This window comes from Anopheles coustani, chromosome 2 (genome assembly GCF_943734705.1).
Source record: "Anopheles coustani chromosome 2, idAnoCousDA_361_x.2, whole genome shotgun sequence".
NCBI lineage: Eukaryota > Metazoa > Arthropoda > Insecta > Diptera > Culicidae > Anopheles > Anopheles coustani.
The window spans coordinates 69,154,140-69,174,853 of record NC_071289.1 but is presented as its reverse complement, the minus strand read 5'-3'; the positions used below and the strand labels follow the sequence as shown (position 1 = coordinate 69,174,853).

The window sequence follows — 20,714 nt, the reverse complement described above, 5'->3', positions numbered from 1 at the left end:
AGTGGCTTGGCCAATTTTAGCGACAGACCCCTTAAATGAAAGGTTTTTTAAAGACTGTAACTCTGTGCAACAAAGACTCTTCCGTAATTCTTAGTTTATGAAATTCTGATGCGTAGGTGCAGAAACCTTGGTTGGTATTTTCTGCTGAAATAACTAATTTGTGAATAACTTTACAATTGCTGAATTGATTTGTACATGTGACCCCTTAAATGAAAGGTCTGTTCAAGACACACAACTTTGTCTTACAATAGATCGATTCATATTTTCTAGTTTTTGAGAAAACTAATTGTGTGGAAAAGAGACAGCACTCTACCGGGAACAAGGTGAATAAACTTCGATAACTAAAAAGCCAAAATCTGCCAATTTGTTAATAACTATTGATTCTCTAAACCGATTTTCACGATTGACCCGTCAAATGAAAGGTCTTTTCAAGACGCGCAACTGCGTTGAAGGTAGATGTTACCGTACTTTCTTGTTTTTGACAAAAACACACCTATAATGTTTTCGCCCGAGGGGGCGAAAAGGTAAATCAGGTCGATTGGCAATTTAGGTTACAAAAGCCAATTCTCGCATAACTTGTTAGTTCCTTGACCGATTTCCACAAATGACCCCTCAAACGAAAGGTCTTTGCAAGACGCGCAATTTTGTCTTAAGTAACATATTACATTTTATCCATCTTTTCTAGTTATTCTATCAGCTCAAGTCGAGAGAAAAGAGGAAATTTCCTCTCGCGCAATGTGTTGCACATGCGCGGTGTCGGAAAGGTCGTGAGCATATTTCGCCCGGATTTCTTAAAATTTTGTGAGAGAATTCGCCTTTTCCCGCCAAAAACGAGCGGCGAAAAAAGTGAGCTAGTGGTGGGTCTTACAAGCTTGAACCTGTGAATAAAACAGCTCATTTGGGCCGCCAAGGGCCCAGCGGATGTAGGAATTGAATATCTCAAATACTTTAGATATATTGTAATGGACGCAAAGCACCAGTTTACCTACCTGTCGCTGGAATCTAGCTTTACATACAATATATCAGCCATGTCTGAGGCGCTATTTGTGAAGAATGTTATCAGAACCTCAAACATGTTCGTTCCGCGATAAAGTACCCGCCGGGGAAGTGCGGAAAAACATCAAAAGAACTTGCTTCACTGTTTCGGTGACCCACGATGGATTCAATTTGAATGATAACGCTGTCATAATTGTTTTTGAAACATAATAAATGCTACTCTTCTTGGAATGAACTCGGGTAAATCAGTTAGTCTGCATATTCCCAAAAAGGACTAAATTGTTCGTGTTGTTTGAATACTATTAGAAGAATAATGTCAACTATATTGATATTCTTATGTAAATCATTCATTGAATTAAACATATCATATGAAAAATCGGCATTAGATGAGCATGTATGATATGACGGATTGGGATTCGGACTTGGAGATCCGGATCTCAGAATGGATTTGAATCGAAAGATTCGAATCCCTGTAGAGATTCAGTTTTCCCATCACTAGTTGCGGGTAATGACGAGACTAGTGTTGGCAGAATCGGGATTCGGAAGATTCGAAGATTCGATTCCTAGACGGATTCTAAAGATTTGATTCAATTTGATCAAATCAGATTTGATTTGTTTGGGACTTGATTTGATTCGATTCTGACTTGATCCTAATCTATTTGAATCGACTCGCAATGATAAGCCGTCATAATTTTTCACATAATGAGTCGATTTTCACATGATTAGTCACATAATGAGTCGATCTAGAGACAATGTAATTGATTTCAGTTTACTCAAATCGAACGCTGGGTAGAATGGATTATTGGACATAAATTGAGTTTTTTGCGCGATTTATAAGTTAGGCTCTTCTTCTTTTCTTCTTCTTCTTTCGTTATATGAGTCGGGGTGTATCCTCCTTCGCTAAGTCAAACAATTTGTTCCCTTACTCGTAATCAGAGGCGTACGGACGCTGCCTGATCTCCTATGAAGGGGCTCGTCCGCTCGACGGCTATAATAGCCATATGTCCACCCATCGTCAACGGGAGGGATAATTTCTTCCGTTTGTCATTACACAAAAACTCGTGGTCCGCTTGATCGACTCAAACAGCACGAGATGTGCGGCAGCTAGGATTTCAAGAATATCATTATTGACCAAGTGTGCAACAGTCATAACAAATGTGTTATGTCATATGTCACTGTCAAGCAAGGTATATATAAAACCGAAACGAAATATGTGCACACCTTGGTTGCTTGACTGACAGAACGTCAAAAATCCTTGCGCAAGAAAGTGAAAAATTTTCAGGTCTCCGGCTGACCGGGAATTAGAGGTTTTGTATCGTTGTAAAACTGGAAAAATACCACTTTTCTGGTGTAGAAAATGTCGACCTATCTTGCTCTCCGAGCACTTCTTAGTCCGAGTGAGTGTTGGTAGTTAAAAGAACATTACATTGTGCTACCATCTCGTGTTGATTGGGATGTGGTTTGCAGACCATCCATGTGAAGTGAGGTTAATTTTGTAATCAAATGTAATTTTTGACTTTTCCAGTTGCCCGGAAGACGGTGGTACAGATCCTCTCGACCGGCAATGGGTTAAATGTGGTGCGCAGATCAGCTCCGGCTTTACGAGCGGTACCGGTGCGGTTCTACGCCGAGAAGGAGGTATTCAAGCGCGACAAACCGCATTGTAACGTCGGTACCATCGGTCATGTCGATCACGGTAAAACGACCCTTACGGCGGCAATCACAAAGGTGCTGGCCGACAAGGATCTGGCGGAGAGCAAAAAGTACACCGACATTGACAACGCGCCGGAGGAAAAGGCGCGCGGTATCACGATCAATGTGGCGCATATCGAGTATCAAACGGAAAATCGCCACTACGGCCATACGGACTGTCCGGGGCATGCGGATTACATTAAGAACATGATCACCGGTACGGCACAGATGGACGGTGCGATCTTGGTAGTGGCCGCAACAGACGGTGCGATGCCTCAGACTCGCGAACATTTGCTGCTGGCGAAGCAGATTGGTGTCAACCACATTGTTGTGTTCATCAATAAGGTGGACGCCGCTGACCAGGAGATGGTCGATCTGGTGGAGATGGAAATTCGTGAGCTTATGTCGGAGATGGGCTTCGATGGTGATAACGTGCCGGTCATCAAGGGATCGGCGCTCTGTGCGCTGGAAGGCCGTGAACCGGAGATCGGTGCCAATGCCGTTATGAAACTGCTCGAGGAGGTGGACAAGTACGTGCCGACGCCGGTTCGTGAGCTGGACAAACCATTCCTGCTGCCGGTGGAATCCGTGCACAGCATTCCTGGTCGTGGTACTGTAGTTACCGGACGTCTGGAGCGTGGTACGCTCAAAAAGGGTCAGGAATGTGAATTCGTTGGATATAATAAGGTACGTATTCAGCGGTTCTTTTCGTAAGAAACCATAAAGTTAATTTCCTTTTTTTCCAATATATCAGGTGATCAAATCTACCATCACTGGCATTGAGATGTTCCACAAAATCCTCGAGGAAGCACATGCCGGTGATCAGCTTGGTGCGCTCGTGCGTGGCATCAAGCGCGATGACATTAAACGTGGTATGGTGATGTGCAAGCCGGGTACCATGAAAGCCAACGATAACTTCGAGGCGCAGGTGTACATTCTCAGCAAGGACGAAGGTGGTCGCCACAAACCCTTCACCAGCTTCATCCAGCTGCAGATGTTCTCGCGTACGTGGGATTGTGCGACGCAGGTGCAAATCCCGGGGAAGGACATGATCATGCCGGGTGAGGACGCTAAGCTGCAGCTGAGGTTGATGCGCCCGATGGTGCTAGAGCAGGGACAACGGTTCACGCTGCGCGATGGACACATTACCCTCGGTACCGGGGTGGTCACAAAGCTACTCAATCCTCTCACCGAAAAAGAGCGGCTGGCACTGACGGAAGGCAAGAAAGCCCGCGAAAAGGCTGCCAGTGGCAAGGCGTAAAATCGCTGCAACGGTGCTTTTAATGTGAAAGTATGTTTAATGTTAAGGAACGGAGAATTTAAGCTAGTTGTTTAGATGGAAAACCTATTCGGAAATGAACCGCCCCGATTACTCTGCGGGAAACTAACCAATCTATTGTGTATTACAACTCGCAAAAAAAGGCTCAACTGTACAGATAAGGATAACAAAACAACGTATATTCAACTTGTCTCCATTAGCCATTTACGAGGCACTAATGAAAATTTCCTTCCGCAAACTTGTTCGCTGCTCGGAGCGCATTTTCCAGCATAGATTCAAAATCCATCTTCGTCACCTTCCGGCTCTTCATGTTACACACTTCAGCGGCATTCTGTCCTTTCGGCGCAGCCGTTTGTGCTTTGAACGTGTTGGCCACCTCGGTGAGCCATCTTTCGGCATTGAACCGCTCGCTTACCATGGACCGCGGTACCGTTGCCCGTGCCTTAATCTGATTGTCCGTTATGCTGATAACCAGGATCGGTCGATCGGGACAGTAGCGGGTCGCTTTGCTCAGCTGCACATCGTCGAGGATGATGGAACACTCGAGAAAGTGCACAATGTACCGATCGGTCGCTGGGGGTTTCTGTTCGATGAGGTTACGCATTTCAATGTCAACAAGTTCACGTAGTGACTCCCGTGAGCGATTCTTTAAAGCTTGATACAGCGTATTGATTACCTCCAGGCAGCGCTGCCGAACACAGTAGGGAAGGTGAATATTGTTGTCCATTCCGGTCAGCAGGACGTTCTTGAGCCGTTGCATTCGCGACTCGATGATGGTGAGTTCTTCCTGCCGTTCATTTTGCCCCGCATCCTGCCGAAGCTGCTCAACGTCGTTCTGTATCTGCCGACCCAGGTAGTGGACTTTCTTCGCGGCCTGGCCTGCCACGGCATGGAAGGTAAAACATCCGCTCTTCGATTGGGTTACGTTTGTGATGGCAAAATCTTGCAACTCGCCCGTGGTAATGGCATGCGTACCGCAGCAAAGCTCCCGTGACACATTCCCCACCGAAACAACCCTTAAACCACGGTCTGGGTAGGTTTCACCGGGAACCGTCGTAATGTTGCCAAAGTCTAGTTCGTTTGCGTTGCAAACATTGACACTCGTCGGTTGGTTTTGGTTTATAACGGCACGCACTTCCGCCTCGATAGTTGCCACCTGATCGAGCGTTATTTTATCGCCACTGATGGCCAGCTCCAGTCGAAGACCCTTCTCCGACACGGCGCTAGATCTTTGACACATCGGCAGGGCGACAACTTTTCGCACGACCGCGTTGAGCAAATGGGTAGCAGTGTGGTGCACCGTAAGCAGTGTCCGGCGATTCGAGTCTACCTGCAATACAACCCGGTCACCGATGGCAAGAGGTGTATTCGTTTTATTCTCAACCGTATGTACGATGAACCCGTTGTGCTTACTGACGGAAGCGATGTCGACGCATTTTGTTTCCCCAGCGTTGCCTTCTTGGATGACTAGGCGTCCGATGTCACCTTGTTGACCGCCTGATTCACAGTAAAAGTTGCTCTGTTCGGTCACGATATGTAGCAGGCGATTAGTTTCATCTTCCAGAAGGAGGTTTACGCGCGTCTGACAAGGGGCGACATCGTACACGCCCTTTTCCTGGTTAAACGTGTAATTATATTTTCGCTCATCCCGTGTCGGCTTCAGGCTCGCTTCATCAAGCGATTGTTTGATGCTTTGGAACGCCGAAAGGCGTTCTTGCAATTTCGTTGCAAGCTCGTGCTTGTGACCGTCTTTCAACTCTCGCACGTATCGATCGTAGTCCCGGAAGTCGAGGGAGAATTTCAACATTTCACCCAACTTGACTAGTAGCTCTTCGTCTAATCCGTAAGTATCGAACATTTTGTGTATGGCCTGACCGGTTAGTACGGTCGGGGAAGTTTGAACTAACTCCTTGATGGCCCCTGGAAGACCTGCGTGTTCGAGAACTTCCGATTCTTCAAGCATGGGGAAACTTTTCAGAAGGGACGCCGTTTCGGCAGACCGTTTTGAACGGAGTTGGTTGTAGGATTGTTGTTCATGATCAATGATTTGGAGTGTAGCTGGCAAGTTTGTGCGCATTTCGGGATAAACGTCACCAAGAATTTCCACCACGGCAGGTATGGTTTCCTTAAGAAGCTGCGGACACTGAAAGGCACCATTTGCAAGGGCGAGCGATTTTCGAATGATTCGTCGAAGTTTGTGGCTGCAAACATTGAAGAAGAAAAATGAATTTTAAAAACTGTCTACATTGCATTACTAACTAATTATTGTATCCTTACTTTTGTGAAGGAAACATCCCATCAGCCAAACAAGCCGTTATCATTCGGCTGTGGTCCGCCAAAATTCGATAGGCAGTGTCTAATTCATAATTACTTTCGTTGCTGGTAAAACATCCACTGTAAGGGTTTTTCTTTGAGGCCTGTAGCGAAAAGACGATACTGTTTAGAGATCGTATTTTGAACCGACATAGTAACATCGCTCGCTCATACCTTCTGGATTCTTTGAAATACAGGATTGAACAAATCCGTATCGTAGTTACTCATCTTTCCTTGCAAATGAGCAACCAGCCGCTCGAGGCCCATTCCTGTATCCACGTGATGCTGAGGTAGATTGTTTATCGATCCGTCTATTAGTGACCGATTGTATTGAATAAATACAATATTCCAGATCTCGGTCAGATCCGGCACGCCGGCATTTACCAAATGTCGTCTAGCTTCTGTATGTCTGTATTCATTGGACAGATCAAGATGTATTTCGGTGCAGGGACCGCACGGACCAGAATTTCCCATTTCCCAAAAGTTGTCACGTGCACCGAAGGGAAGAATTCGATCCTTTGGAATGCTGGATAAAATAAAAACAACGTTATCATAAACGGATGCCTTTCAAAGTTAATCAATTTTCATTGAAAAGCCTTACCCTAGACTCAACCAAATCTCACGGCACTCGTCATCGGCCGGTAAGTTGAGCTTAGTATCTCCTCCAAAGTAAGTAACGTAAATTCGCCCGGCATCGATACGGTACACATTTCTCAATAGATCCCAAGCCATTTCGCAGGCTTCCCGCTTGAAGTAATCTCCGAACGACCAGTTGCCAAGCATTTCGAAAAACGTGTGATGATAGCTGTCGGTGCCGACGACGGAGAGGTCATTATGTTTTCCACCGACTCGGACACATTTTTGGGAATTGACCACTCGTGGGCATGGTCGATCGATAGCGCCAAGGAAGATGTTTTTAAACTGATTCATACCAGCGTTGACGAATGCGATTGTACTGTCGTTGTAAGGAATCAATGAGCTCGACCGTAGCAAGCGATGATTGTGTTTGCCCGTAAAGTAATCTATGAACTGTTGCCTAATTTCGTTCGAACTTGGTCCGGCACTGGAACAGGACTGATGGCGAACATGGTGGATGGAAGATTTGCGTAGCGTGCGACTGCGTAGGAAAACTTTAGGGACGGAAATTAGTCGAAAACCCATTGTTATTACTTTTTGCCTAAATATTATACAACACGCCGGCGGCCGGATGATTGCAGCGACTAGAACTGACACATTTACAGGTTATGATGGTTTGTTTACATTTCTGACGTTACCGACTGTGTTGCAATCAGTATTTTTGAAAATATTCCGCTCGCATCATTTAGAATAATGGTAAAATATCGTATATTATACTTTTTCGTAAAATAAGAAGTATTTAAAGGCTACAAAGATGCATTCCAATCCAATATTTAAGGTTGGCTTTAACGGTTTTTAACCTAATTTGAAACAAACACCATTTGCTACATGGGCCAAATATCAGTCGCCATGACAGTTTTCATAGAACGCTTGACATATTTTGATGCACAAAATTTGTTTGATGCTATTTTTCGTCGAAGTAAAAACGCTAGTGAATGTTTCTTTGGTGTTTGATTTCATGTTAAAATCCTAATCATCTCATTGGTCCTGTTAAAACTGTTAACTTAGGGTGTTATTCGTGAATTTGTAAAAGATAAGGTGTACAGAATGCATCGGCGAGGTGGAAAACGAATTCGTATGAACGAGCCTCCTCCGGATTACGAGGAACCGGAGAATCTGTATCAAAAGTAGGTGTCAAAGCCTTTTCTGTGTAAACCATTGGAAGGGCAAACTAAACTTATCCATCAAATCCATTTACAGCGAACCATTAAACGAAAGTTGGTCATCAGGTGGCCACGAAGATGGTGCGCCTCATGAAGACGCCGGAGGAGAACCTTCGCGCGGTAGAATGACCCGATTGCGGGCCCGCGGAGGGGTTCCACTGAAGGCACCAATTATTGAAGACGACGACGATGACTTCTTTTTCGAGAAAGAACATCAAAAAAAGCGCAAGGCACCAAGAAAGCCCCGTGAAGTCGTACCCAAGGAACACACGGAGAAGCCACCCAAGGTGTATCACCATCGTGAGGAAAGGGAGGAACGGGTGGTCGTTACGGAGCGTGAAAGTACGACGGATGAGTCGAGTTTGTATTACATTCTGCGCCACTCGAAGTCCAGTATCGCTTCGATCGTCGATGATTGGATAGAAAGGTACAAGAGCGACAAGGACTCGGCGCTGATTGCTTTGATGAATTTTTTCGTCAATGCGAGCGGTTGCAAGGGTAAAATAACGGCCGAGATGCAACAATCCATGGAGCATACAGCAATTATTCGTAAGATGACCGAAGAGTTCGACGAAGATAGCCACGAGTATCCCCTGATGATGTCCGGCCAGCAGTGGAAAAAGTTCAAGATGAATTTCTGCGATTTCGTACAAACACTCGTAAAGCAATGCCAGTATTCGATCATTTACGACCAGTTCCTGATGGACAACGTAATTTCGCTGCTTACCGGTCTGTCGGATTCACAGGTGCGAGCCTTCCGTCACACGGCCACGCTGGCCGCGATGAAGCTCATGACCGCCTTGGTTGACGTGGCACTGCTTGTGTCCATTCACTTCGATAATGCAGCTCGTCAGTACGAAGCGGAACGGACTAAACCACGCGACCGACGTGCCCCCGATCGTTTAGAGTCGCTGATGGCCAAGAGGACGGAGCTGGAGGAGAACACAGATGAAATCAAAAATATGCTGACATACATGTTCAAGTCAGTGTTTGTGCACCGATACCGGGACACACTGCCGGATATTCGGGCCATCTGCATGTCGGAGATAGGTATATGGATGATGAAATTTTCGTCAAACTTTTTGGACGACTCATATCTGAAGTACATCGGCTGGACCTTGCACGACAAGGTCGGCGATGTGCGCCTCAAGTGTCTGCAGGCTCTTCTGCCGCTGTACGAGAACGAGGAGCTCAAGGGAAAGCTTGAATTGTTCACCTCAAAGTTCAAGGATCGTATTGTGGCGATGACGCTGGATAAGGAGTATGAGGCAGCGGTCCATGCCGTCCGACTGGTCATAAACATTCTCAAGTGAGTGTTTAATAGTTCGATAGAACCGCACAGAGGTTCGGTGAAATAGATGGAATCTATTTCTACAACTTCTTTAACAAAAAAACATTATTTTTATTCAATTTTAAAATAATTTTTATCCAACCGGTTTTAGGAGCCACCAGGAAATCCTCACCGACAAAGATTGTGAAATCGTGTACGAGTTGGTCTATTCTTCCCATCGCGGAGTCGCCCAAGCAGCGGCTGAGTTTTTAAACGTTCGACTTTTCTGCCTGGATCCTAGTATGCCACCAACGTACACAAGGCGCGGCAAGCAGCGACTTCCCAACACGCCGCTCATTCGTGATTTGGTGCAGTTTTTCATCGAATCCGAACTGCACGAGCATGGTGCATACTTGGTCGATTCCTTCATCGACAACAATCCGATGCTAAAGGATTGGGAGTGCTACACCGATCTGCTTCTAGAAGAGCCTGGGGCAATGGAAGAAACGCTTGATAACAAGCAAGAGTCCACGCTGATAGAAATTATGGTCAGTGCAGTTCGTCAGTCGGCCACCGGTGAACCTCCTGTGGGACGTGGCAGCAGTCGCAAGATGACACTGAGTGCTAAGGAAATAAAGCAAGTGCAGGATGACAAACAGCGGCTAACCGAGCATTTCATCCAGACGTTGCCACTACTGCTGCACAAGTACAGCGCCGACGGAGAGAAGCTAACGAATCTCCTTGCGATCCCACAGTACTTCGATATCGAGCTGTTTACCACGACGCGACAGGAGGCAAACTTACAGGCACTGCTGGATAAAATGACTCACGTCATGTCGACACACGTGGATCGAGAGGTTCTTGAAACGTGCGCCAAGACGCTAGAGTTCTTGTGCACGGAAGGAAGCGCCATCTATACCCGCTGCGATCTGGCACGCTCAAACATGATCGATGAGTGCGTCAACCGGTACAGGGAGGCAATCGACGACTATCGCACACTGATTGCCGGTGATGAGATTCCGAACGAAGACGAAATATACAATGTGAACATCTCGCTGAAGAAAGTCTCCATCCTGTACGCCAGCCACAATCTGAACCCGTGGAATCTGTTCGATTCACTGTACCAAGATATTGACGAGCGGGTATCCGGGAATAAGCCGGACGAGGGCATACCGAAAGAAGCGCTAGTATACTGCATTGAGGCGTGCTTCTTCTCCATCAACTGGGGCTTGAACCATCTCGAGACGACTTTGGATCGGTCGCAGGTGGCGCAGGAGGCCCACGAGTTGAATTTAAATTTGCGTAAATATATGAACGCATGTAATCATCTGGTGCGGTACGATCGCGAATCGGCCGTGCAAGAGGCGGTCTACATGTCACTTTGCGATCTGCTCGTGGTGTTTTCCAACCAGCTGCGAAGCCATACCGACGAAAATATACAATCGCTCGTATTTACCCCGAACGACGAGCAGCAAGTTTTGTTGAACGAGTTTGTGCAGACGAATGTGTTTGCGACGGAACAGCACGAAGGACTGGATGAGACTCGCATCGAGGAGTTGCATAAGCGGCGAAGTTTTTTGGCCGCATATTGCAAGCTGATCGTGTATAACATTCTACCGACCAAGGCGGCTGCGGACATATTCAAACACTACCTGCGGGTATGTCAATTCATCAATAAGCCATTTATTTCTGAAGTATCAACCGTCCAATTTTCGTTTATTTTTTTTAGCACTACGATGAATATGGTGACATCATCAAAACGACGCTTGGAAAAACGCGCGAGATAAGCAAAGTGAACTGCTCGTTGACCATGTGCCTCAGCTTAAGCACACTTTTCCAGGAAATCCAAGAATCGTCCGAGGACGGACGAGTCTCGAGAACATCCCAGGAGTTCCTCGACCTCAAGGAACTGGCCAAACGGTTTGCACTGTCGTTCGGCTTGGACGCTGTCAAAAACCGGGAAGCAATCACCGTTTTTCACCGGGCCGGTATATACTTTGCCGTCAACACACCGGACGAAGGTAACGAAGATCCATCGGCTGCACCACCGCGTATTGCGTTCCTGGAGGTGTTGGCCGAGTTAACCAACAAGTTGATCAAGCAGGATAAGAAGTTCATGTAAGGATAATGATGCTTGCGTTTGGCAATTGTATCGGAAATTACATTTCCTGTTCTTGTTCCATCACACAGTCTCACTGTTCTCGATCGACGTCTGAAAACGGGTATTCCATCGAGTCGTTCCGAAGACTGGATACCGATGGTGATGTATCGCAACTCGTTGCTGCACGGAGAAACCGACCAACTTCCGGTCACCTCAAAGCGAGCGTATACCAGAAAGAAGAAGGACGCCGATCACGACGACGACGATGAACACGACGATGAGGATGAGGATTATATCGCATAAACGTATTTATTGATTTTCGTTTTGTGTGCTAATACTAATATTTTAAATAATGTGGTGGGTTTCTACTACCTTACTAATAATAATAACATTTTAGAAGTTTAGAATATATGAACAAAAAATTAAGTAGTCGCGAACAGATACCTATTTGACGAAAGAAATATTATAAGTACAGTATAAAATGAAACAACAGTCTTAATCCGTTACAAAGCATCGGTTGGGATCCGCCCAGAAGTCCCATAATATGTAAATTATTGACACAACCAAATGATTTATTTTCTCAGACGTGACTTAACCATCGTTTCGATCATTGTAAAACCTCAACCTTTATTACATCTATCTTAATGAATGTGGGCAAACAATCATAAACTACTTCTATTTAATTCATGAATGGATAGAAGAATATCACTCATTTTTTCCTCCCTCTAGTTTGAATGCCGAAAGTTATCTTTATGTTCCAAAGCAAACATTTCTGTTACGTATTTTGTAAATCAAGCCGTTTACTTTGACGAATCTTTGTAATCATCTGGTGTGGAACAGAAAGCGCTCCAATCTTTCGACAAGATAACATGGAAATGAGGAATTAAACATAGGCAATCTTAATAATGCGTTTAATATCTCATGAAGTGGATCGATGAGCTCCCACCCAGAAAAGTGTTCTCGGGGAACGTTTTGTCGTATGGACGATTAATAATAAATTCTTAACGTGAGTAATTAACTTTAATCATAATTATCATTGCAACAAATTCAACCTTAGGCAGGTGGCGGGGATTGTTGTGGGGTCTACTACCTTGACCTAATAAATAATGCAAACAGATCGAAGCTGTTGATTATGCCGGATTTATAGGGTTTTTAGATGGCGCGACGCTATACTTCTGCAAACTCTCTTGGGGTGATGATGTGTAATTCAAAATGGCACGTTCGCATAAACACACCGTAAATAAGTTTTACTTGATAAAGTAATTCAAAGTAATCCTGCAAAGTAAGTTACTAGAGCCACAATTGTGTAGCCTTTAATTGGAAATATGTGAATTTATTCTCACTGTAACACAAAACAGTTTTCTCCCATCGCCGTGGGGTGTAGGTAACTGGACTAATCAATTGTTTGGCATCTGGGTAATCCACCGCAACAACTAATTTAGAAACCTTTTCTAGCTTGCTGGTGGGGGCGCGTTTAGGTTGCCTGTTGTATCCTTTTCATCTATTCACGGTTCGGTTAATAGTTTCTGGTGCTGAGAGTGACATTTTGCTACCCGCAGGGTTTCCTGAAACACCGTAGCGAATAAATAATGAGTAAATTACAAGACTAATTGTTGTTTCGCATACGCAACAATATTTAAAATCAGTTAAAATTATATCTACGGTGGTCGGACTAATGTTGAGGTGAAATTCATCTAGCAACATTTAGTACTAATTTTGTAAAGTGTTTACAGTTCGTTACACAAATAATAGGTTGGTAGTTCGTTTACCAGTAGTGAGGTGTACTAGCGTACCGTTTACTAGACACTAGGTGAGAAGATTTAAAACGTGAACTGGTAGTCTCTCACTTCCTAGAAAGAGGGCCGGCTGTTGTTGGATGGTTTCTCTCTAGCTCTCCTCTCAACGTCTACTGTTTGAACTTCAGGATTCGCAACGGTATCGCCTTTAAGCCAACCCTCGCAAGCTCTCAGATGTTTATTTGCTTCTGACGAGGAAGGTTCCCTGTGATTTCGTGTCCCGTTGTTGGTTTATACACGCCGGCGGTGTATTTGACGAAAATAAGGGAAAACTGTGCGTACATTCGAGCGGCTTACATTCCATGACAACTGTGTGAGTGTTAAACAAACGTGAGCTACCACGGATTTGCGGTTTGATTTGGAGAAGAATGTAGTAAACTGCTAGTTAATAATTATTTGAAGCATTAAGGAGAGTTTTCTACAGTGCTAAAGAAAAACAGGTAAAGCCAAATTCGTGAAATTGCTGTATCATTTATCTAAAGTTGATTTACAAATTGAATTGTTAAAGTTCTTAGCTACTTTGATTACCACCTTACATGGGTCAAATAATGCTCTCAATGCCTAAATTATCTTGAGTGTGGAAAAAGTTCAATAAATGCCAATATTCAGTCGATTGGCATTTCTTACCAGACAAGTAGTCACCTTATCACTCTACTGCCATCCTTGCATCCTGGGGCATGTACGCTTAAACTTTTAGATCCCGGTGCACCATTGCACTGACATCCTTCAGGAGTTCCTCAACGTGACACTTCTGATCTGCTCGACACGTGATCTTTCCGTGTCGGTACGAGAAGGAACATGGAAATAAGTATATCCTAGCTCAGCGGTAAGGTCTTCCTTTGAACATCGGTTAGTTTCACACCATTCGCTCTCTAACCACCACTGGAACACAGGACGGTGTTGGCGACGGAGTTGTGTCTTATGTGACAGGGCTCGAGCACTTTGCACATATATCAGTTACGGGATAACCGAGTGATTGGAGATTTTATTTGCGCCATGCATACGAGGCTGCCTGGCTGTGCCGGTTTTGAATCACATCGGAGTCGAAATCGAAATTGGATCCCACTTCGAGATGTACTTTTTTCGCTTCCGAATCAAACGCCGCGTTCCGATCACAGACACTAATCTTGTTTTGATAGCGAAGATGATTATGCATGGCTGTTCGTTTTCGGTATCCCATTTCACAGCGATGTGCATTATTTTTTTGTTCCAAGATGGATGTTTAGCATTTTATTTTTGCCCTTCTAATCCATCGATATGGTTCGTACGGACGTGTCGTTGTGCTATTGTGGCCTGCAACGGTTTGGAACGATGTTTGATTCGAACGGGATTTTTTAACCGCGTGCAGCTTTTTTTTTAACTGAGAATCCTTTCGGAAGTGTACCGAATGGTACGGCGGGATAGACACATTATGCAACGGGGGTGGGAAGCAAATAGGTTTCTTTGCTTGTGCCACCCGCGAACGTGACCGAAATGTCAAGCCGAGGCGTAACTGATCGATTTGTACGTGTAAACATCGGGAAAATGCAAGGATTGTGGCTAATGGTCCATATTCGATTGATCCGCTCCGGAGACGTGCCGGGATAGGGATGTGTTTTAGGATGGTACGTTTCATTTTTCATCCGTTTCAATCAAGCTTTTCCCTCCCAGTCCTGTGGATTAAGGAAAACAAAAGCTTATCACAGTGTCCCTTTATCCTTTCCCTCCGGAGGGTTAAATTGATTGATGGGCAACCCATTTTTAACCTAATAAACATTAAATCGTAAAACGTACCACATGTTCGCATGCCATAAAACGGCCGAGTCAAGTGGAATTGCGTTTAAATTCCTTGCTTAAATTATCCGTTGAAAATAAATCCACGCTTCGATGGTAGATCCGGCTGTCGGCCGTGCGGAACCACCCCTCCCGCATGTTGACGCCTTTTGCGAGAATAGAAACGTCCCATTTATCACCGCAACGGAGGCGGTTCGCTGCCGCCAACCGATGCGAACCGGTGAACATAATACGCCGTGTTCCAATTTCAACCACCGCTCCAAAAAGGCGACTCGGGCCCGGTTGGTTGCCCTGTCCCGGGAGTCCAATCTGGGGCTTGTTATGGGTGGCAAAAGCATGGAACATTTCAGTACCCCCAAGCACTTGTGCTAGGCTATCGCTGTAAGACTTAGGCGGAACACTGCATCTGCAACCATTGGACCACGGCGAAATGTGTCCGAGAGTGTAGAGGCGTATACCGCGCCGGATAGTATCGCTTTCAACTCATCCTGCCGACGAGACGACACGGGGACAGCTTACAGGACGTTTATTAGAACCCCTTTCCGATGCCGCTGGATTCAGTCAACTTGTTGTGTATCAATTTTGTGTCACCGTCTGGCAATGGTGCGCGCGTTTGAGGAAGCACACGGCGGGTTCTTTTCATCCAGCGGTGATGCTTTCCGGAAACTCGAAGTCCTTGCACTCCTTGGTGGTGCATGTTACGCTGCGGACTGTTTGCAAGAAGTTGTAGGACACCGGAAGCAGGAGGACAGCAACCAACACCACCGATAAGCAAGTTTAGTATTGTGGCATTCCTCAAGGATGCTGTAGGAATTATTATTACACCCGAACCTGGTGAGACATTCTTCCGGGTGGAGTACGATGGAGGCGCCTGGTTGCTGGTGTCGATGTGGGTCTGTGGTATGTGTTCGGTCCTGGAACATCCGCAAGGACAAAACGGAGTGGTTTATTATTGTCTTATCGCTGATTCCAAATCGAGGACAGGTAAGAAACCCGCTCCGTCCGTACTAAAGAAACCAAAAGGGTAAGGCCGAGTTGACGAGGCACACATAGTTTTCCTTTGGCCATCGCGATGGTCCACAGTGTGTAATGGAGGTTTTTTTTCTCTCCCTCTATCTTGCTTCATAAACTCAATTAACTTTGAGAGCGTGCCATACGACGTCGGCCGCTCGGCAGCGGAGCAGATGATCTAGTTCTTGCAGCAAATGACGCATGATGAGGTGACCGAGAACTGTGTTGTGACAAAACAACAGATTCCATTTTATGTGTTTTCCCCTTTCTTCCGGTGCCGGTGCGGCTATAAAATATGTATCCTCCAAGGTCTGATGCACGTTCATCGTTGGTTTTCGTAAACAACTCTCAATTACTTTCGCTAAATCACTCCACTTTGTCGTGGGAAATCTCGGTGGATCTGCACCGGCCCTGGCTCCGGGACTTTTCGGAAGGGCGGTAAGTAATTGTTTTGCGTTCATTCGTCTTCTCCTCGCGTGCTTTTTTCTCCGCCGGTCGGATTTGGATGGGTTAACGATACGGATGGGGCTTTGTGTTTTCGAAAATAAAAATGTACTTGACATTTTACTGCCTTTTGAAGGAAAACCAAAGAGACCAGGGTACTGTGATGCGTTTAAAAAAAAAGTAGAAAAGGTTTCAATCTAAGCAACCTTCGGAAAGACGGAGTTTCGTTTTCATCGGAAAAAAGGGATACTGTTGCATTACGCAAGAAATCAGTTCGTACGGAAAATCGAAATTCACACCCAGAAAGTGAAAAACCCAACCCAAACGAAGGCACCTGGTGGGTGGGTATGGATGAAAGAAGTTCAAGAAAGTTTTATTGTGTTTTTAGGCGAACAACAACAAAAACTGGCTGGTACACATTTAAATTAAGTTACCAGTGAACGACAATATCCGAACGAGCCACGTCGTATCCACAGGAAGTGTCTGTCTTCGCCCCACCTTAACTACCGTAAGTCCAGAGACCTCGTTACCGAAGTTACCCACTGCCGTTCACGCCGGAAACTCCGTTCATCCGGTTCCGATGGGCCGGAATTCGTTTTGACATGCGGCATCGGAAAAAGAAAGGGGTTTCCAAGTTGGTTGACTTTATTTCGGATGGTTTTTTTTTGTTTCTTTCCTAGATGTAAATGTTTTCGTTGCTTTGCTTTTTTGATCTCGCTTCGGTGGGTGATTTTAGAGTTTCCAGCAACCCTTGGAGGCGGGTGAATTCAAAACGGGTTTTATGGGTGTTTCCCACCACCCCTCTCTCATCCCCAACCAAAATCGTCTTGCTTCATTCGCGTCTCCCCCGGTGGTGGTCTTTTATCTCCCCTTCTGTTAGTGACATTTCACTTGGCCGTTTCCACCACCCGAGGCATGTTCGTATGCTAATTCCACCGTGCCTGTTCCACGAGGTGCGGAAGTTCCGCTGGGGAGTCAGTTGTATATCGCCGTAAAGGTATAAAGTTTACCGACGCTTAGCTGCAGATTAAGAGCGCCACCCACGGCTAGCGGTTTGATTATTGAATAATTTACGCCATCAACCGTTGGTCACCGTTGGAGGGGGTCCTGTTGTTCGGGACACGGGCACACACTGTGCTGTGCTTTTGTGTGAGTGATGAATAATTCACTTTCGAATTGTTGTGTTGTGCTGCGTGGAGGAGGTTTTTCGTTAGTTTGTTTTTTTTTTGTTTTTGGTTTCCAAACAGGAAAGCAACAAATGCTGGCCAGCCACTATTAATAATTAAAATTTTAAACCATTGTTGATCGAAAATTGTGGTTTGCCGGGAGCATGGGAGAATGTTTTTGTCATTTTGTCATGCAAACTAAAGTACGTCTCTAGACTATTATTAGCATAACGGGAAAACATAGAGGGAAAAGCTAGCTGTGGGATACACATTTCCATTTATTTTCAATCCAATTTGCAACGCGTTATACGTTGACAAAGAAGAGTCTTTTTCGATCGTTTTTATTGAATTCAGTGTGGGAAGTCCAACGATCGATCAAAGTGAAAAGTGGGACCAGTTAGGCAAGGATATAACTGGCCCGCGATAACTGTTTTTCCGGTGAACTTTTCCCTTCGATTGCAGTCAGTTTGTTTGGCGTGTGCCAAGTGACTTGTAATTTGCTCCACCCAATGCAGCCGGTTCCGCTGCAGGTTGCCGACGTGATTCGTTGCAGTCCAGAATCAACCGGTTGGGAAAATGGTATCCGAGGAAAACTATACAAACAAAAACGAGGACACTTTCTCCCTGACAAAAGTTTTCCCCAAAAAAAAAAGGATGGGTTGTGTGCAGACAAAAAGCACACACCAATCGAGAAAAGTAGATATTTTGAAGTATAAGATAAAAAAAGCACACGCACGCACACAAATAAATACTGAGAAGGGGTTATGAAATCATGCAAAGCCGAATGGAAAACATTCCACCCGCATCCTTTCGAGCATTTTGCCCGATTCCGACATTCTCGCTGATTCGCATTCGATGCTTCCCGGAATTCGATGAAAATTGTTTTCCGTCCCCCGGATGCCAATGAAGAAGTCAAGTGAACGAACAGCAAAATGGCCATCAAAGCGACGGCCATGAGGTGAAGCAAGCGCACCCGGCCCAAACCGGCGCTGGAAGTATCGGTCGGTAGGATGGGAGGGAAAATGTCCGGTCTGGGGGAGAAAGATAAACGGAAAAGAAAACTAACTAACACATGAACGCACCCGATCACACCAACCACCGGTTGGTACGATATTGTTTTTGCCCCGATTTTATCGGAGCACTTTCACAAATCGGCAAAGTTAAATGCAGTATAAAATTTTAATATCAATTTATGAGTAAACTTTTCCCGTGTGCGTCCACGCTGGAAAACAACGGCCCCTTCGGGCAAGGTACAAAATGGTGCGCCCGGAACAACACCCTCCGGCATCGGTGTTGAAGCTTGGTTTCTATGGCAAACGGAGGCATTACTATGCAGACGTTCGCTGGCCTTCCCCTTGTGTTTGATCCTCGGCGAAGTAGCACGTGTAGCAAATGAGTAAATCGAGTGTTAAGTGGTGCCAAAACGAACGGGTTTTCTCTTTTCTCACACGCACGCGGATCCATTTTTCCGAACAGCGGCACAAATAACCCGCTCGTTGACGTCCGATTAGACGCGCTTGAATAGAACGGTGTACACCGGAAAGTGTGCGCGGAAAATGGTTCACAAATGAGCGGATTTCCGCGGGACCCGTCTACCCCCTTTTGTGCCCGTTTAATCGTGGCTGGAGCGAACACCAATCTCACGTCAATTAACAATTGTGCTTAAACCCGTTTTCGGCCGGGGTTGGGTTGACTTCTTTGTTACCATCATCCTTTTTTGGTGCTTTTGCCACCCCCTTGCAACTGGTCGGAAAACTTCATTATGGGGCTTCCCATACTTTCTGTCGAAAGGAGGTTCCCGAGATTTCCCCCTCCCCCGGGGACCCTGCTAATGGAGTCGTGTAAATTGCTTAATTTTCTACCGAAATCGGATAAAGTTCTTCATAATTGTGGAATTTGTTGCCTGGTGCTTCTGTGAATGTGCTGTGTTTACCGTTCTCCGCTTTTCGTTTGCCTTTTTGTGGATAAATTTGTGTTTTGTTTTAACTTTTCCCCCGTTGTGAAATGCTTTTCTGGCAGTTTTTCCGCCGCGTGGCAGAGGCTTTCATACCCACTTTGGCTCTTATCTACTCCGCACTGCTCGGTGTCTCGTTAAAATGTTATTTTTCTTCTATCTGACACAAACAACTTCCCGTCCCTTCGCTCGGAGGACAAAAACCAAAAACGACAACACGTAGAACACACCGGATCGATTTGTCATCCGAGTGCTCATCAAGCGCCCAACCATCTATGCTCTCCACCGCTCCTGTCCGCCCATTCCGTGGGCCCATTTGTCGGTTGACATTTTGTATGTGTTTTGGATTTTATTTGGGAACAAACGTTCCGTTTCGGGTGAGGGCCTTTTATTCCACCGGGGGATTTTTTTTTAGGGGGAAGGGGCAGCCATATCCCTGCGGATAAGGGGTGCTTTGTCAAAATCTGATCAATTTAAAATTTCCGTTGACCCTTTTTCCCGGGCCACGTGCAAACACACAAACACGCATCCACCCATTGCTGCTGACGTTACCGCTTTTGTTCTTTCGATTCCATTTCCAGATTGAACCGGCACAACAACTGGTTTCGGCACTACACTCCCGAATCAGAAATTTTTCCGCTTTCCCTTCCCACTGGAGCAGCCTGCAGACATAAAAAAAACACACACACACACAAACACAAACCGGGATCGAAATGACGATCGGGACCTTGATGTGTTCGGATCGGGCCAATCAACAAAACAACCGACGTTAAGGAACATGGATGCCGTAGCGAAGGAGCAAATGGGTCCGGATTGAGGTCTGACCGGAAGGCTACCAGAAGCCATTCAATCGACACACGGATTATTTCGATCGGTTTCCCCGCGCGTAGACTGGAATTTGTCCGCATTGACGGCGTAATTACATACCGCGTCGGAACGGAGCGCAAAAGGATACCGCCCCGCATCCCGTTACCCTCGGTTTCCTTCCCGCCAGCGACGGGACAATAAAATGTTTCACATTATGACATACTGCGAGCCCCGCCATCGAACCGGGGAGGAGGTTTTGTGACTAATGAAACATAAATTTCTGCGCCAACGAGGCAGAATATTGCCGTCTTTC

At 45.7% G+C, this 20,714-nt stretch overlaps 3 protein-coding genes across 4 annotated transcripts; 2 read left to right on the top strand and 1 right to left on the bottom strand.

The window, feature by feature from the left end:
- The first annotated feature begins 2,250 nt into the window (after positions 1-2,250).
- Positions 2,251-4,099, top strand: LOC131266395 (elongation factor Tu, mitochondrial). The gene is made up of 3 exons (XM_058268903.1): positions 2,251-2,393; positions 2,522-3,375; positions 3,443-4,099. Exons 1-3 carry the CDS (start codon positions 2,354-2,356, stop codon positions 3,947-3,949), a joined length of 1,401 nt encoding a protein of 466 aa, XP_058124886.1. The 5' UTR covers positions 2,251-2,353; the 3' UTR covers positions 3,950-4,099.
- Positions 4,100-4,125: 26 nt separating this feature from the next.
- Positions 4,126-7,441, bottom strand: LOC131266393 (alanine--tRNA ligase, mitochondrial). Its single transcript, XM_058268899.1, has 4 exons — positions 6,882-7,441; positions 6,455-6,806; positions 6,245-6,384; positions 4,126-6,168 (listed from the first exon to the last, which is right to left on the bottom strand). Exons 1-4 carry the CDS (start codon positions 7,439-7,441, stop codon positions 4,182-4,184), a joined length of 3,039 nt encoding a protein of 1,012 aa, XP_058124882.1. The 3' UTR covers positions 4,126-4,181.
- Positions 7,442-7,935: 494 nt separating this feature from the next.
- Positions 7,936-11,841, top strand: LOC131262727 (cohesin subunit SA-1). Of its 2 annotated transcripts, XM_058264790.1 has the most exons (6): positions 7,976-8,024; positions 8,110-8,145; positions 8,185-9,388; positions 9,522-11,007; positions 11,079-11,467; positions 11,540-11,841. In XM_058264790.1, exons 1-6 carry the CDS (start codon positions 7,994-7,996, stop codon positions 11,751-11,753), a joined length of 3,360 nt encoding a protein of 1,119 aa, XP_058120773.1. In that variant the 5' UTR covers positions 7,976-7,993; the 3' UTR covers positions 11,754-11,841. The 2 variants fall into 2 exon arrangements, with proteins under 2 accessions (XP_058120772.1, XP_058120773.1); XM_058264789.1 differs by having other exon boundaries at positions 7,936-8,043; positions 8,117-9,388.
- The last annotated feature ends 8,873 nt before the right edge of the window (positions 11,842-20,714 follow it).

What these genes read in the sequence shown, in the direction of transcription:
- LOC131266395 (XM_058268903.1), top strand. Translation starts at nt 2,354, where the DNA reads ATGTCGACCTATCTTGCTCTCCGAGCACTTCTTAGTCCGA. An exon ending in CCGAGCACTTCTTAGTCCGA is followed by an intron (nt 2,394 to 2,521) that starts GTGAGTGTTGGT and finishes TGACTTTTCCAG; the next exon opens with TTGCCCGGAAGACGGTGGTA. An exon ending in AATTCGTTGGATATAATAAG is followed by an intron (nt 3,376 to 3,442) that starts GTACGTATTCAG and finishes CCAATATATCAG; the next exon opens with GTGATCAAATCTACCATCAC.
- LOC131266393 (XM_058268899.1), bottom strand. Translation starts at nt 7,441, where the DNA reads ATGGGTTTTCGACTAATTTCCGTCCCTAAAGTTTTCCTACGCAGTCGC. An exon ending in GAGATTTGGTTGAGTCTAGG is followed by an intron (nt 6,807 to 6,881) that starts GTAAGGCTTTTC and finishes TATTTTATCCAG; the next exon opens with CATTCCAAAGGATCGAATTC. An exon ending in TATTTCAAAGAATCCAGAAG is followed by an intron (nt 6,385 to 6,454) that starts GTATGAGCGAGC and finishes TTTTCGCTACAG; the next exon opens with GCCTCAAAGAAAAACCCTTA.
- LOC131262727 (XM_058264789.1), top strand. Translation starts at nt 7,964, where the DNA reads ATGCATCGGCGAGGTGGAAAACGAATTCGTATGAACGAGCCTCCTCCG. An exon ending in CTGGTCATAAACATTCTCAA is followed by an intron (nt 9,389 to 9,521) that starts GTGAGTGTTTAA and finishes AACCGGTTTTAG; the next exon opens with GAGCCACCAGGAAATCCTCA. An exon ending in AAGCAGGATAAGAAGTTCAT is followed by an intron (nt 11,468 to 11,539) that starts GTAAGGATAATG and finishes TCCATCACACAG; the next exon opens with TCTCACTGTTCTCGATCGAC.